Source organism: Notamacropus eugenii, chromosome 5, assembly GCF_028372415.1.
Source record: "Notamacropus eugenii isolate mMacEug1 chromosome 5, mMacEug1.pri_v2, whole genome shotgun sequence".
Classification (NCBI taxonomy): Eukaryota; Metazoa; Chordata; class Mammalia; order Diprotodontia; family Macropodidae; genus Notamacropus; species Notamacropus eugenii.
The window spans coordinates 48897710-48913729 of NC_092876.1; the positions used below are offsets into that span (position 1 = coordinate 48897710).

At 38.7% G+C, this 16020-nt stretch overlaps 1 protein-coding gene across 5 annotated transcripts in view; it reads right to left on the bottom strand.

The window, feature by feature from the left end:
- Window positions 1–16020, bottom strand: part of CLSTN1 (calsyntenin 1) — a 93084-nt gene that overhangs the window by 43011 nt on the left and 34053 nt on the right. For all 5 annotated transcript variants that reach the window (XM_072608797.1, XM_072608801.1, XM_072608799.1 and 2 more), the window contains exon 2: window positions 3670–3792. In XM_072608797.1, the coding sequence (XP_072464898.1) occupies window positions 3670–3792 (123 nt within the window). The remainder of the gene's footprint in view (window positions 1–3669; window positions 3793–16020) is intronic.

The following is a 16020-nucleotide window of genomic DNA, read 5'->3' on the forward strand; positions in this document are numbered from 1 at the left end:
CACAAAAATGTTGATACTGATTTCCAAGTCTGATTTAAGTCACAGGGGTCAGAGACTGTACACAATTTCAAGATCACTAACAATGCTCATGCCTAAGCCTGCACCCTCACAGGATCTACAAGGCCTTTTAATTTTTTACTTCCTTGCCCACAAATACTAGTGCTTTTGACAATAGCTTGGAGAGTCATCAAAACTTAAAAATCATAGTTACATTTTTAAGAACAATTTTGTATTTTCTTCTGCTTTGAGTATCAGCTATGTTGCCCAAAGGATCTCTCTCCTTCTATGAACCATTATAATGAAGCATAACTTCATTTTGACGTGATTTCTCTGTAATAGAAACAGTGGCTGGACAGGAAGCCATCAACCAAGAGAATATACTGCTAGCTAAATTTAAAACACTGGCAGCCCTGGACAAATTAATGCCTGCAAGTCGGCCATAATCAAATCAAGGGCAATCTGCTATTTGGCAGTAAAATAAATCAGAAGACCACTACCTCAAATCATCTGACTGGTCTGTTTTGCAGAGCACAAATACTCCAGTTAATGAAGTGGACATGGAAGGACAGCTATTTAATACAGCTATCAATCTACCCTCCACATTGAGTTTATATTTTAACTCATTACTTTTTTAAAAATAAAGAAGTTGTGGTGATTGAGATCTACAAGTATTTGTTAAAAACCAGTGCTTCTAATTTAAGCCAGAGAAGGACAATGTGCATCCTCAGCCAAGAGAAGTTTCTAGCAAAGTGGAATAAGCTAACAGACTCTAATAGCTCTTTGTTACCGTGACCAAACTTTAACCAATATCCTACTAAGCTTCTCACACTTAACCACCTACACCAACTAATGCTGCTGGACAACTGACATTGTTCTTTGCTCCTAGGGGACTAGAAATAAAGAGCTGGCAAAGTGAGAGAAAGAACAGTTTATCCGTTATAAAGAGTCTGCTGTATTCTACTTATAAAAGGACAAATAAAGTTCGTTTCTCTTGGCTTAGTTCCAAGAAATGTATCAGATGGTTTGGTCATTAACACCGCTCAATGCTCAAGATAAGTAATTAATTCATGAAAAATTTTTTAAAAATGGTGACTGGGCTGCTATTCATGTTATAAAAAACTATAAACCATAAAAAAAACACTTGTCTTTTCATGAAACTTTCCCATTGATACATTTTTGCCTTCCTATTTCCAATCACTAACAGTATTTGGCACATGTTAAATACCTGTTGAAATAAATCCTTGGTGATGGTATTATCAGCTACAATACTGAAAGGGATAAGCCCTTAGAATACTGAATGAGACACGATGCCCAAAATCAGGCTCCTCTCTTGCTCCACCTAGATAGCAACCTATTTAAATACCTTCTTAAAGACAACCTTGCACTTAACACCAAGCAAATACATGGGCATGCAATTGCTTTTCAGTTGAGCAGAGGCTGCCAAATTGCTGCTCTGGTAAATAGGGACTTTTCCCCTTTGTTATTAAAATCAAAAATTCTATTCCGTATTTTCCACCTTTTAGCCAAATGGCAGGACAGCCTTAAATCAACAAAATTTTACAAGTAACATTCTGGGTATCAAGTTAAAGTTATTTTGGGGGACATAAACCTGAAATACTATTACAACCATGCAATGAATTTAATTAGGTAAGGAAAAATGGGATGTTGTTTCATTAAGGAAAATGTGTTCCTCAAACTTTATTTCATCCTATTCATCACTCCTCCTCTCCACCCTCAAACAAAACCAAAATGACTGTGAACATCATTTATCTCAAAGTAGGATGTGACATTTCAGCTAAGCCATTTTCAAAATGGCTACTTAAGAAACAGTCCCTAATTCCCTTAATTTACTCCTGGCAAAATGATGTATTCCTTCTTACTGTGTGTATATTAAGGCAAAATAGAGAAAATGGGAAAAGATAGTGTATTCTGGAACTAAGTGACTGGAATTAACTGAGTTTTTTTAATTACAATTTTTTTTAAACTGGGAAAATAAATGACAGGATATGTCAATCAAAATGCTTCTTATTTCAACCTTATTTTTAATTATACTACAAGTAACACATGGCATATAATTATGTGTTTGGGAGGATAATTTTAAAATCTTCACTAATCGATCACTAGGAAAAGGATCTTAGAGATCATCTAATCCACTGAGGCTCAAAAGTGATAAAATAATCTGCCTGCTAAGAGCCAAGGACTAAAGAACTCAGCTGGGTGTTAACCCTGCTTGTTCCTCTGACTCCAGGGGACAAATTCTTTCCTCCCTTCCCATGGGGTCAGTAGGGTTATAGAAACAATGAGGGGAAGGGGAAGGGCTTGATGTCACTAATTTATTCCCCATATGAGAGGTATCAACAGTTTCTGAGGTTTCTGGTGGTCATTCATTTCTAACCAGCATTATACACTGGATGTTAGCTATGTCTATATGCATCTAATAAAGGCAAGCAGCATCTGTATTACAATAATTTAGTCAACACTAAACACTAAACACACAGGGACTTTACTGAAAAATATGCCACAGAAACATGCACACATAACACTTAGTTTAAATGTTTAATGTCCACAGAGGGAATGAGTATGGCATGCTAAAAATAATTTTAAATCTAGAGAGGATCTGTAAACAGTTTTCTTAGAGCAATTTCATAAAACTGATGTATATTTACACAGTAACATAAAAGTATTTCCCCTATTGTGCATTTAATTCAATTTTTTTCACCCTCCATACCCAACAGCCCTCCCATCTCACTGTCGCCCCCCAGCAAAAAATAATGAAGATCTGACTCACTTCACCACTTATTCTACAAAGCCCATGGCTACTTTTCTGAAAACATGATTTGACATGTTAGCCAAAGACAAACAACTGATTATTGGAAAATTAACATATGCCATTTTGTACAAAAGATCAACAGAAATAATAAATTATCTACAGTGAGTTTTAAAATAAGAATTTTTGTATTTGAAAAAAACAGTCCATAAGACTGGTATCAAATATTTTGAAAAAAATTCAAAATGTCAAATTCAAAAATCTGATGCAAATTAAAATAATTACCCATTATATTATTCCATCTGTTCAGAGAAAATAAAAAGTCTGTTTTTCCATTCCTTTCCAAATAACTAAACAGAATGGGAACAGACTTAGTTTTAGAACTTCTAAATCTTGGTGAGATCGTATGCTAAAAAAATTCCCAAAACAGCTACAGAGAATTTGTCTCCACAAAGTCACTACATCAAGAAATGAAAGTTAGTAAGGAAGAAAACAGAAAACCTATGATAAAAATGATGATACTACAAATGAAATGTTTAATCTGCTCAAAGATTTTTCCCCCAGGTATCTGAACTCTGGGAAGTTTGAAAAAAAAATTATCAATGGTAATCATTGAAATGTTACTGTCTTTACACATGGGCACATCCAGAACAAGGATATATTCATTTGATGGCTGTCACAATCAAAGAAAATTCATAATAAAGAGCAGTCTGCTGTTCAGATAACTGCTAAACTGAACAATCACAAAAAGAATCTGGCACCTTACGCCAGCAGCCAAAACTGCCAGCAAATATTTTCAGAAAAGGTCCCAATACAAGTGATAATGATACAAAACACAGGTCATACAAATTGTCTCCTACCCAATTCCAATCTTTAAAACAAAACAAAAATCAGTCTTGTACCTGCAAAGCGAAGAGGTGCATCTTTATCCAGGGCAATCAAAGGAGGATCCAAGAGGACTGTGTTGTCATTTTCTGTGACTATCCCATGATACGTGGTTTCAATCCATGGCTTGTGCTTATTAACTGTTAAAAAAAAAAAAAGGAGGGGGGGAAGAATTATAAGGTTAGGAATATAATTTTTATCCTTCAGAGAATGAGTATTTTCGGACAGAGCCAACATGCTGAGTTGTTTTTGCTTGTTTACTGTGTGCGTGGGCATGCAATTTTATACATCAAAGAAATTGTTATTTTAAAATAAAGTACAAAAAGACGACAAAAACTCAAAAGGGGATCCAAACGGAGTCATTTCATAACTACCACACACCTAAAAAAACCAAACTTGTACATGATAGAAGCTCATGGTGCATATTAAAATAGTTAATTATGCAATTCCTAAAATTACTTAACCTCAGAATTATTAAAATGCTTCCATTTATATGACTAAAATGACACCATCTGCATTTTAGTAACGTTTACCTGTGAGACCTATTTGCTTTAAAAATCATCACCCAAGAGAAGATCAAATTCTGAACTGGGAAATTTAGGACCTGGCTATTCACAAGGAAGAACATGAAGCAAATAACTCAGCTACAGTGTTGCTCAGTAGCTAGCGCAGAAGACCTGGAGTCAGGAAGGCCTGGGTTCAAGTACCCTGCCTGGCACACAGCTGCGAGCTGACCCTGAGAAAAATCACTTAAGGAGACCGAGACTCACAGAGGTTAGCCGTAAAATTGAGGACACTGGACTAGATCAGGCATTCTTAAATTCTGTCATGTCCTGGACTCTTAAACAGTCTGGTGAAGCCTACTGACCCCTTCTCAGGGTAATGTCTTTAAGTATATAAAATAAAATACATTGGATTACAAAGGAAAACAATTACGTTGAAATACAGCTATCCAAATATTTTTAAAAACAAGTTCATGGGTCCCAGGATAAGAAGCCATGAACCATATGGTCTCTAAAGTTCCTTTCTAGCTCTAAATCTATGGTTCTGTGAATTTTGAAATAAAAATCTAATCTTTTCAGACTATTTTTAACCAAACAAAAGAAAAATATTTGTTTCTGTTAATGGCAACAGTTGAACATCCATTGGGAACTGCACTGCAGACAAAATAGGAAGAAATAGTCGTATGATGCAAAATTAAAGTAAGAGACTCCTGAATACAAAAGAAATGTACCGTCTGTCCAAATAGGAGAGGGAGCAGACTCTGGTTTTACTGGTCAAGGGAATTCCCAGGTGAGAAAACTCACACAACCAATATGAGAGCTGCCTAGAACAGAGGCAGGTGTCAAACAGGTGGCCCCTATCAGAGCACACCCCGAGCAGATTAAATACAACTCAGGAAAAAGTATTTTTAACAAAATAAAGTAAAAATAAAACGAACCCAGATCACTGGAATCTGTGGCTTTGTGACTGCCAAACAGGGACCTTTATGATTCCATTTGGGTTCAACACCACTGAGAGAGAAGTAAAAGGACTCCCTTGTGTGCCCCACACACATCCCATGTGTGCCCAAGGCCATGTCTGAGGCTAGATCCCTATCCATTACATAACACTGCCTTCAATCTTAGGAAATACTAAGATTTCCAATTCCCAGGCTCTGTGGTTGGTACTTCTGCTGTAAAGACACTATGCCAGACACAGGTCTCTAGCCTTTGCTTTGGATTGGTCTTGTTTTCCTTTATACAATGTCCCCATTTCCCTCCCAGATCATCTCCCCACTTTATTCAACGCCTTCCCTTTCCCCCAAATGTTTCCATACAATCTAATTCAACAAAGCTTTACTAAGTACACTGTAGGAGTTAGAGTTGGCATAGGAAAACCCTCACCTTTATAAAGCTTCTATTAAATTACAACTTCTGCACACATTCAAATAACTATACTACAAACTGAACATGAATAAAGCATAAACACAAAGGATTCTTTCCAAATGGAAGGAGTTTCATGTAGGAAATGACACTTGAGTCCGAATCCAAGTTCAAGGATGGAAGCAGAAGCGGACACTATGAGCTGAGGTGAGGAGGGAAAGTTCAGGGTCTATGTGGAAAGTGAAATGCAGGTTTTCAAAGGAAATACAGAAAAGAATCCTGTAAAAAAAAAAAAAAGGTTGCAAACATATATTCCACAGGAACAGGTTATGGAAGGTCTTCAATGCCAGGCTACACAGACTGGACTTGACTGTCAAGGAGTCAGGGAACCATAAAGGGGTGTGTGCAAAGAAATAACACAAGCAGATGAAGATTAAACCTGGCAAGAGCATAAAGGAAAAGTGAGAGCCACTACAAAGCCAGGACACCTGCTAGAAGGAAATGAGAGCCAGGCTGAGGGTGAGAGCTGTGGGAAGAGAAACAAAAGGACAAATGAAAGACAGACTGAAGAGCTCAACAACTCTTAACAAACTGATCGAATAAGGGAGAGGGGGAGATGAAGCCCAGTGAACAGGGGTGCCCCTAAGAGAACAGTGAAATCAGAAAACCTGGACTTTGAGGGAAAGGCCCAGGTTCAATTTGGGAAGTGCTGAGCCGGAGCTACAACCAAGATGAAATTGAAAAGTGCAGAATGCCCACACTGAGGTGGGCCAGAGGACTGGAGGGAGAGCCACTGACTGTTCATCTGTTTGATGCTCCACTGAGAGCTCCGGGTCATACATTGACTTCACACGCACCACAGCACGCCAAACAATTTCTGGCCCAGGACACTCAAAAATCCGTCAACAAACATTTATTAAACACCTATTATGCCCAAGGCTCTAGCAAAAATCCAAGCCAACTCCAGGAGCTTATGGTCTATGAAAAATACAGGAGCACACAGAAGCACAGGATTTCCGAGCTGAAGGAACATCACAGGCCAACCTGGGCAATCTTCTCCAACGGCCTGCTTCCCTTAAGCAACCCAGGCCTTTGGTTAGAGGTAGATAAAGATGATATACAGACACAGATCTCCTACATGCTAATTAGGTGTTCAACATGGCAATTAAGCAATGGGAAATCTGAACAGTTACTGAGCAGATATTCAGGAATACCTTCAAACTAATGGATCTACAAAAACTTCTTTAAAAAACTAACTTCAACAGCACCCCTAAAGAAAGAGCCTATGTCACAAAAATGAAGGTTAAACTACCAGGAGTTAATTAAACCTATTAAATGACTAGGAAAAGTAAAAACACAAAATCTTAAGCTCTTCACAAAAGCAAGCTAAATGGAATTGGAATGACACCTTCCACCAGCCAGGTTTTCTCTCACAAATTACAATCTTAAAGCTGATGAGCATCATTCCATTCATGATCACACCCAAGTCCTCCAGTAGGCAGATGAGCCCAGCAATGCAGTTCCTATCTCCACCATGGCCCTTCGGGCCTGGGCGACTTCTATCAATGCTCTCCTCTAAATTCTCCACTAATCATGGCTGTAAATCTCTGAACACTCTGCAGATCCCAAAGAAGCACGTAGCCTTGGATAGCTCCTGCTCTAATGACATGACCAGCCCTCCTCCTTTATCTGGTCATAGATGTCTGACAAATATCCTTCACACACTCCTATCAACACCCTCAGTGTCCTCGGGGTAACCCTGAACTATATATGCCTTCTTTCATAGCAAAAAAAAAAAAAAATCCTTCAAGAACATAACAATAAAAACAAAAAGGAGTTTCACGAGGGTCTTACTTTTAAGCCCAACCAAATCACAGATCTGTAGCTCAACCTCCTTAGGACAGTTCCATTAAATAAGACCATGAGGTGTTATTGTTCGGTCATTCCAGTTGTGGCCGACTCTCTGTAACCCCATTTGGGGTTTTATTGGCAGAGATACTGGAACAGTTTGCCATTTCCTTTTCCAGCTCATTTTACAGATAAGAAAACGGAGGTAAACAGGGTTAAATGACTTGCCTAGAGTCACAGTTAGTATGTGTCTGAAATCAGATTTGAACTCAAGAAAAGTCTTCCTAACTTCAGGCTCAGCACTCTATCCACTGCACTACCTAGCTGCCTCATGAGCATAGTTTCACCAAAATAAAGAAACTACCAGGTACTTCTTTCATGTAAAAAAAATTAATGCCTTTATTTTCAAACACTTTTAACCATTTTTTAAAAGACAATTTTGCCCAACCATGCTTTATTCACACAACTGGGGACAGAAGGATAATAATCATAGTTTACAAAACAGTCTGAAAAGCATTTAAAATACATTATCCCATCTGGGCCTCCCGACAACCTTGAAAGGTAAATGCTACTATTATCCTCATTTTACAGATAAGGAAATTAAGGCTGAGTGACATGCCCAAGGTCACACATCGACTACCTTCTGGGATAAGAGAATTTTTCTGGCTTAGTTCTATGGCCGTCATTTCCTTGAGAGATGCACAGGCACATCACTAGCCAGAGTACACAGAACTTAGTGCAGGTATCCATGGTTAGCTCAGATTTTAAAAAGTAGTGATAGGAAAATTTTTAGCTCAGCTTTATTACCTCTGTTCACTTAAGATGAGCATGTTACATGACTAGGTATAGCTCAGACATTAACTGTTCGTCTGCAAATCCCAGTTAAAACCTTAGTGTTTACTGACCAGTTTATCATCTTTCCTGATTTGGATCTCCCCCTTCTACTCCCTTCTTTGATATATAAAGTTGCACCTTCCCCTTTGCCCCCTGTAAAATTCCATTCTGTCCTCATGTAACTAAGTCCTACATGAAGGTGCTAAAACTGAGGCTTGGGGGTCACTGGTTTTTCTGCACCAGGATCTATGCCCAGAATATAATAAACTGGTTATTAAAATGTTTCTCTATGTTGATAAGTATGATTGGCAGCAGCATGTATCAACAAATTCTTAGTTAATTTTTATGCCAGTGCTCAAGGCAGGATTCAAACTCAGGTCAAGAACCCTGTCCAGTATGCCAGACTGCCTCTCTCTCACAGATATGCCAAAAGTAAGGATAACTAATATGAGTGTTCCACTCACAGGACACGATGAATAAAAAAAATTAACTAGTTTTAAGATTAAAGGCAAAATGTTCCACTTAGTTAAATCAAAGATTACTCAAATTCAATTGATGAGAACTGACACTGAGATATTACCCAGAGAGCAATGGAAAAGGATGTGGAGGTATAAAGAAGGAATTACAGGGAAGATTCAGGATAAAAGAAATTCGTAAATGGAAAAAGATGATAGGCTGCTCAAGAGGGGAAGAGGGGTGACATAAGACAGATGTGGGGACCCCCTGGGTCCTCAAGTACAATGCTTTGACTGAATCCAGAATTCATAAATCCCCTTCATAAAAGGATTTATTCTGTAAAAGTTGGACTCAGGTCAAAAGGCCACACCCAAGGACCTGAAGGCCATATGTGGCCTCCAGGCTGCAAATTCCCCACCCCTGATCTAAAGTGTGAAAGAAATAAAACTCACAAGACTTGTTCATTCAAAATGTTGTTTTGCTTATTTCCAAATATTTTCAATTATTAGCACAACTATATCCAAACTGCCCCCTAAACTGGCAGTAGATTAAAGGGATTTAGCCAATTCTAAAAAAAAAGCATGAACTTTTCAATATTTAATCGGTGATATTAATATTTCATCATTCTATTTGCATTATAAAACTTCTATATTATTCGGGCACTGGCATTTCTGCTGTACACTGAAAAGAGAAATAAAACTAGATGACTGGTTGCAATTCTGGTGAAGATTTACAAAACTACAGAAGGGACTTGAAACGAAGATGACTGCCCCTCCCAAATCCACTCCAACAAAGCCCTCAAGTTTGTACTGCACCAAATAGTAAGACCAAATAAATGGTATCTTCCACACCAGAACTGCACAAAATGTCATACAGAAGACCACAGGCAATACAAAAGGAGCTGTCCAAGGCCAGTGCCAGCACAACCAGAGAGGGGCACAGGTAGTCTGCCAAAAGCCGAAAGCTCCCGAGAGATGCCCAGAGTGGTCTGCAATCTTTAAAGTGCTATGGAGCTGCAGTAGTGAGGCAGCTTAGAATAACAGCCCAGGCCCAAGGGTTCTGACATTCCTAACTATATGTCCCAGAAAGGACCCTGATAATCTTATACGCCCAACCTCTAAAATCTGGGGGACAAAGGGTTGCACTTGAGGACCTAGAGGGCCACATGTGGCCTCGAGGCCACAAGTGCCCCACCCCTGTCCACAGTTTTGTTACCTAGAAAACAATTAAGTGAGTCAGCACTGGAATCCCTCTATAGGTTTTAAAAATTCTGAACTTACCCCCCAAAAAAGCATTTTCTTACCCAGGGTACAAAGGGAGGATTCTATATGAAATCATGAACATCCATTTCATATTGCTTGATGAAAACATATAATTCTACACGTTAGTAGTCAGTGCTTCCTCCTGAGCTTTTCTGTTCTCTTCTGCACACTTTAAAAAGGTATTGTAATGACCTTCTCTTCTTCTGCATCCCTATGGCTAACTCCATCTCCTCCTCAACTTTCCCCCAACCTTAACCAATAGAAAGGAGGGAAAGTAAAACCCCTGGTACCAATAAGCTTTCAAACCAAACCCACCCAAACAGTGACCACACCTGCAGCCTGGCTGTAGCCCTCACCTGGGCCGCGGCTCCCATTAGTCTTCCAAAATCTGTCACAGCTGCTTTTGTTGACATGTCCTTGTTCAACATGCTCACTTCACTCTGCATCAATTCATCCCACCAAGAAGTCTCTTTTCACATTTCTTACAGTGCAGTAACATTCCATTCCATTCCCATACTAAAGTTTGTTTAAGAGGCAGCCAAAGGTGCCCCTTCTAGTTCCTCTCCCTCCCTATATCCTCTTCCCCCAACCTCCTGTTTAGGATCAGAGAGCGTGCTTTTTGTGGTACTACTCCCTCCCTGGCATTCTCCTCCCTCTTAACCTGCCACCCCTTCTACTTGCTTTCTGGTGGAGTTTGAAGTCTTTCTATACCAACCTGTATATTCAACCTTCCTTTGTCTGCTTCAGATAATAGGGATCCCCTGATGCCCCTTGGCTGCTCGCTTCTTTCACAGAGGCTGACACCTCTGTACAGCTCTGCTTCACGTATATCCAACTCATGCACAAGTCAAGATGTCCCCATGATGTCTCTGGTCCTCGTGGAGCACGAAGGACAAACAACAACAGCAGCACTCTCTGCACTCACCCCAACTGTGAGAAATAGTAAATTCTACCCTCTTCTTCCTTCCTCCTTGTGCTCTCCCTTCTTAAGACCCTCAGAACCTCTGCTTTTCTTGTTCCGTTTCCTCAGTGTCCTTTAAAGACAGGTTTTGAAAGGACACTTTGTTTCTTCTCCCTCATTAGAATGTCAGCTCTATGTCATCATGCAGAGAGCTCCTTCCAATTGCTCAAATAGTTTTACCTTTTTTGGTTTCTCTGTCTTTTGTCTGTCCCATTCAACACTGGTCTTTTGATTAGGAATGCCTGAAAGTGCTCTATTCCATTATACATCCATTTTTTGCATGTACAATTATCCTGAGCTTTTCAGGTTTAGTTAGTCTGGGCTGTAATTCTACCTCTTTTGCTTTTTAGAACACTGTTTTTAATGACCTCTGATTTTAGCAGAAACTACCAGGTCTTACATGATTCTAACTGTGGTTCCTTTGTACTTCAGCTGCTTTTTGGATATTTCTGGGTATTTCCCTGTGAAGAGGAACTCTGGATTCTGGCTGGGACATTCACTGGACTTTTCCTTTTGAGATTTATTTCAGGAGGTGATCATTGCAGTCTTTCTTTACTCGCTCTATGGTCCGATTAGATATGAACTGTTTTCATTTATGGCTTTTTGAACTTTAGTGTGCAGGCCATTTTTAGAAAAACTTGGTTTCTAAGAAGTCCAGTGATTTTAAAATTCTCTCTCCTTTCCCAACATATTCTCCAGGTCAGTATTTTTTTATATCAGATGTTATGTTTTCCTCTATATTTTTCACTCTTTGGGTTTTGTTTTTAATATTTCTTGTTGTCTCATAGAGCCACTGATTTTTGTTTGATCTTTGCTACTTTTTAGACAATTCACGTGCGTGGATAAAGTTGACCACCTTCTTTTCTAAACATATTCTCCTTCCAGTTCTTTTTTTTTTCCCTAAATTCTCCCAAATTCACCTCCAAACAATTATAAAATAACACCTCAAGATGAATTCCAGAGCAGCAGAACCAACAAAAAAGATAGGGGTGAAACGATTTTCCATCCCAAGATAACTTAGAAGGTCGGCAGGAAAGGTCTGTTTCATTCAGGTAAAAGAGGAACACATTCCTATGCAGGCAACATACAGGCAAGCCTGCTAGTAAGGCTGCATGCTAGCAAGCCACTAGGAGGTCCCAATCCCCTGCAGAAACCAGAGACAAGGTCCATCTGCCCCAGCACAGCAAGCCAGCTTCCAGACCACAAACCCTGACACAAGAAAATTGGGACAGTGCCCCAGAATAAGCCAAAAAAAAAAAAAAAAACCCTGATCACAGAAAATTACTATGGTGATGGGGATGATCAAAACACAAACTCAGAAGAAGATAACAATGTCAAAACACCTACATGCAAAGCCTCAAAGAAAAATGTGAATTGGTCTCAGGCCCAAAAAGAACCCCTGGGAAAACCTCAAAAAGGATTTTAAAAATCAAATTAAGAGAAATAAAAGAAAAAAATGTGAAAAGAAACGCAAGTAATGCAAAAGAATCATGAAAAAAAGAGACAAAAGCTTGGTAAAGGAACTGCAAAGTATGGAAAAAGATGTACAAAAATTCACTGAAGGAAACAACTACTTAAAAAGTAGAACTGGCCAAATGGAAAAAGAGAGACAAAAGCTAAGTGAAGAAAATCCTTAAGAGTAAGAATTGGGCAAGTGGAAACTAATGTCTCCATGAGGTATCAAGAAGCAATCAAACAAAATCAAAAGAATGAAAAAATAGATTAAAATGTGAAATGTTTCATTGTAAAAACTACTGAACTGGAAAACAGATCCAAGAGAGATAATTTGAGAATTACTGGACTACTTGAAAGTCATGATCAAAAAAAAAGAGCCTGGACAGAATCTTTCAAGAAATCATCAAGGAAAATTGCTTTGATATATCCTAGAACCAAAAAAGAAACTGAAAGAATTCACCAATTACCTCCTAAAAGAGATTCCAAAATGCAATCTCCCAGGAATATTATAGCCAAATTCCTGAAACAGTATAGTCTAAAGGTATCATAATGATAGAGAATCTCTAGTATACTATGTATTTATATTAACTATCAAAGAATCACAGTCACATTATCAAACAATCTAACTCATTAGCAGGTCACAAAATTTTAAAATCTTTGAAGGACTGGAGGTTGGGAGGTCAAAGGAGAAAATAACATATTTAACACTTTCCCAAAGGTCAAGGGAAGTTTTAAAACTATCACAGAATAAAACTGAAGTTCTCTTCAGGTATGACAAACTGAGCTGCTTACTACTTGCTAACACATCAACAAGGCTAAATCACACTGTTTTCTCTCAAATATTCATTTTATCTTCAAGAATCCTGGCAGTACTCAGCTGTAAACCACACAAAAAATGAGACATTATGACCTCCCTATCTCATAGTTAACCCGAGAATTATCATTAGCACACAAGTGATAGAAATGTTTAAAAAAAAAAAAAAAAAGAAAAAACCCTCTTTGATTTTTATTAAATCTGTTCAAACTAGTGCCAAATATTAACAAAATCTTTTAAACTAGTCATACCAGCACTCACGAACATCACAATTTTTCTAATGCTAGCAAGCATTTAACATAGTATTTGACCAAAAAGTAGAATTTTTAATTAGTCAATAAACATCCATTAAGCACCTGCTATGTGCCAGACACTGTGTTAAGCACTGGGGAAGTGGGGGGAGGAAGAGGGCAAAAGACAGACCCTGCTCTCAAGGAGCTCAGTCTAATGAGATAACAAGCACATGATTATGAAAAACCACCTGTATTCAAAGATAAACTGGTAATAATCAACAGAAGGAAGGCACTTCAAATTAAAGGCTTTCAGTGGGATTTAAATGGGACTGAAGAAAGGCAGAAATAGAAATGAGGGAGAACATTCCAGGTGGGGGAGAGGGGAGTGGTCAGCAGCCTGTGAAAATGCTGAGTTGGGAGATGGAGTGTCTTATTCGAGGAAGAGCAGCAAGGACGACAGGGTCACTGGATGGAAGAGTATGCTGGAGAGGAACCCCTGGAGATGCAGATATCATGTAATAATAAAATGAATAACAATAAAATTCTCCCACAATAACAACGTAATTTGGATTGTCAACATTAAATCTTTTGGCTTTGTGGAGGACATCTGATAACTTCCATGGTTACCAATGTGACAATTCAACATTATCCTACTTAAAAAATTAGGAAGTTGGCAGGGAATAATGATAGCTAACACTTATATAGTTCTTTTAAGGTTTACAAAGGCACTCTTTATATGCTACCATATTTGATCCTCACAACAACCCTGTGAGGTAGGTGCTATTATTATACCATTTTTTAAAAGAAACTAAGTGTGAGGGAGCTTAAGGAACTTACCTAGGGTCATACAATTAGTGAGCATGTGAGTCAGAATCTGAATTCAGGTCTTCCTGACTAGAAGTCTAGCGATTTATACACTAGGTTACCAGACTGTCTGGGAAGAATTGGAAAATTTATAAATTGTTCTTCCTGAGTACATTTTAAGCCATCAATAAGTTCATTCATTCTTCTACAATTAAATTCACCAAAAGGCTAATAATAAACTAGGAGTTATTTAAACTGTGGACACAATACAACCACATACATAAAACTAAGCTTTTCTTTTTTGAAATTTATTGCAGAGCTGACTGAAGCTACTGAATGCAGAGAAAAGCAAGAACTCTAGATGGTTATAGCTGAGTCAATAAATTGATCTCTTAAGTGAACAAGGCATGAAATATTCTCCAAACAAAATTCATTGTTACAGTTCTTCCTAAAACATATTTTCAATAAAATCAAAAGCTGCTCTCCCCCTGCCCCAAAAAAGAAAGGCATAAGTAATAGTACCAATATATTGTACCACGGTTAACCCACACCTGGAGTACTGTATTTAGTTCTGGATGTCATATTTAAGGAAAGACATTAACAAGCTCGAGAATCAGGAGTAGGCCTGGTAGAAGAGCCTCAAGATCATTCCACTAGTCAGACATGTCATAAAGGCAAATTCTCGCATTTAAGTCCTACTCTCATGCCTCACTGTGCTGTAGAAATAACCTGGTTCTTAAAGGATATGCTAGCAGTTTTAACTATAACAGGGTTATAACTCTCTTAAGCTAGAAAGGTACAGGAGGACACTATGTAATTCTGCCACTGCAGGGCCAGTCTGTCATCACAGCTGGGATGGGGAGGGAAATGTAGGGAAACAAACATAATGTAAAAATTAAAGCTATCAATAAAGAGTTTTGAGGAAAAGAAAGAGTTGGCCACGAGGTGCTTAACTTTTTTGGCCACAAAAATTCACAAAATAGTCTACACTAAGGTTTGGAAGATGTACTGGCGCCAATTAAATAAATCCCTAAAGTATATTCTTTCCAGTGACTCCAATCTTAATCCCCATAGAGCAAAATAAAAATGTGGTAAGAGGGGAAAGTGACAGACAAGATTCAATTAAGAAATTTGAGGGAGAGATCATTTTCAGCTGAGTTATCAGGGTAGACTTTATGGAAGGGGTAACCATTGAGCTAGAAAAAGGAAGAGAAGGATTTCAACAGTCAGAGATGTGGAAAGAATACATCTCCAAAATGGGGAAACCTACATGGAAGTCACAGAGAGGAGGATGAGGTTAGGAAACAACCCAAAGAGAGTTTGGCCTGCACACAGAATGCAGAGAGAAAAGGGAGTAGAAGGAGATAAGGCTGGCAAGGTGGAAGAGCTCATGCTCTTTGGGGAGTCACTGAAAGTTTCTGAGTGGAGGAGTGATGTGGTCAGACCTCTAAGGTTCCTTCCAGCTCTAAATTTTTGGATTTTATGATTGTGAAGCTATTCCAGTAACACAAAGAGTTAATGAGGGCCTAATGAGGACAGTGGCAGTGAGAAAGAAGAGGAGCCAAATGCACGAGATCCTGCAGGGGCACTTTTGGGGATGTGGCAGCTCTAGGATTGAGGGTGAATGACCACAGAAATAAGGCAAATTGGAGAAAGGGTGGGCCTTGAGGGGAAAGGAGATCAGATTGGTTTTAAACATGGTGAGAGAAGAAGCTGCAAGTGCAGGGCTGGACACATAAATTTGGAAGCGATGTGCATAAAGGTTATAACTGAATATATAACTGAGATGGTAAGATCACCAAGGAAGAGAACAGAGAGAGAGAAGAGAACTGAGCA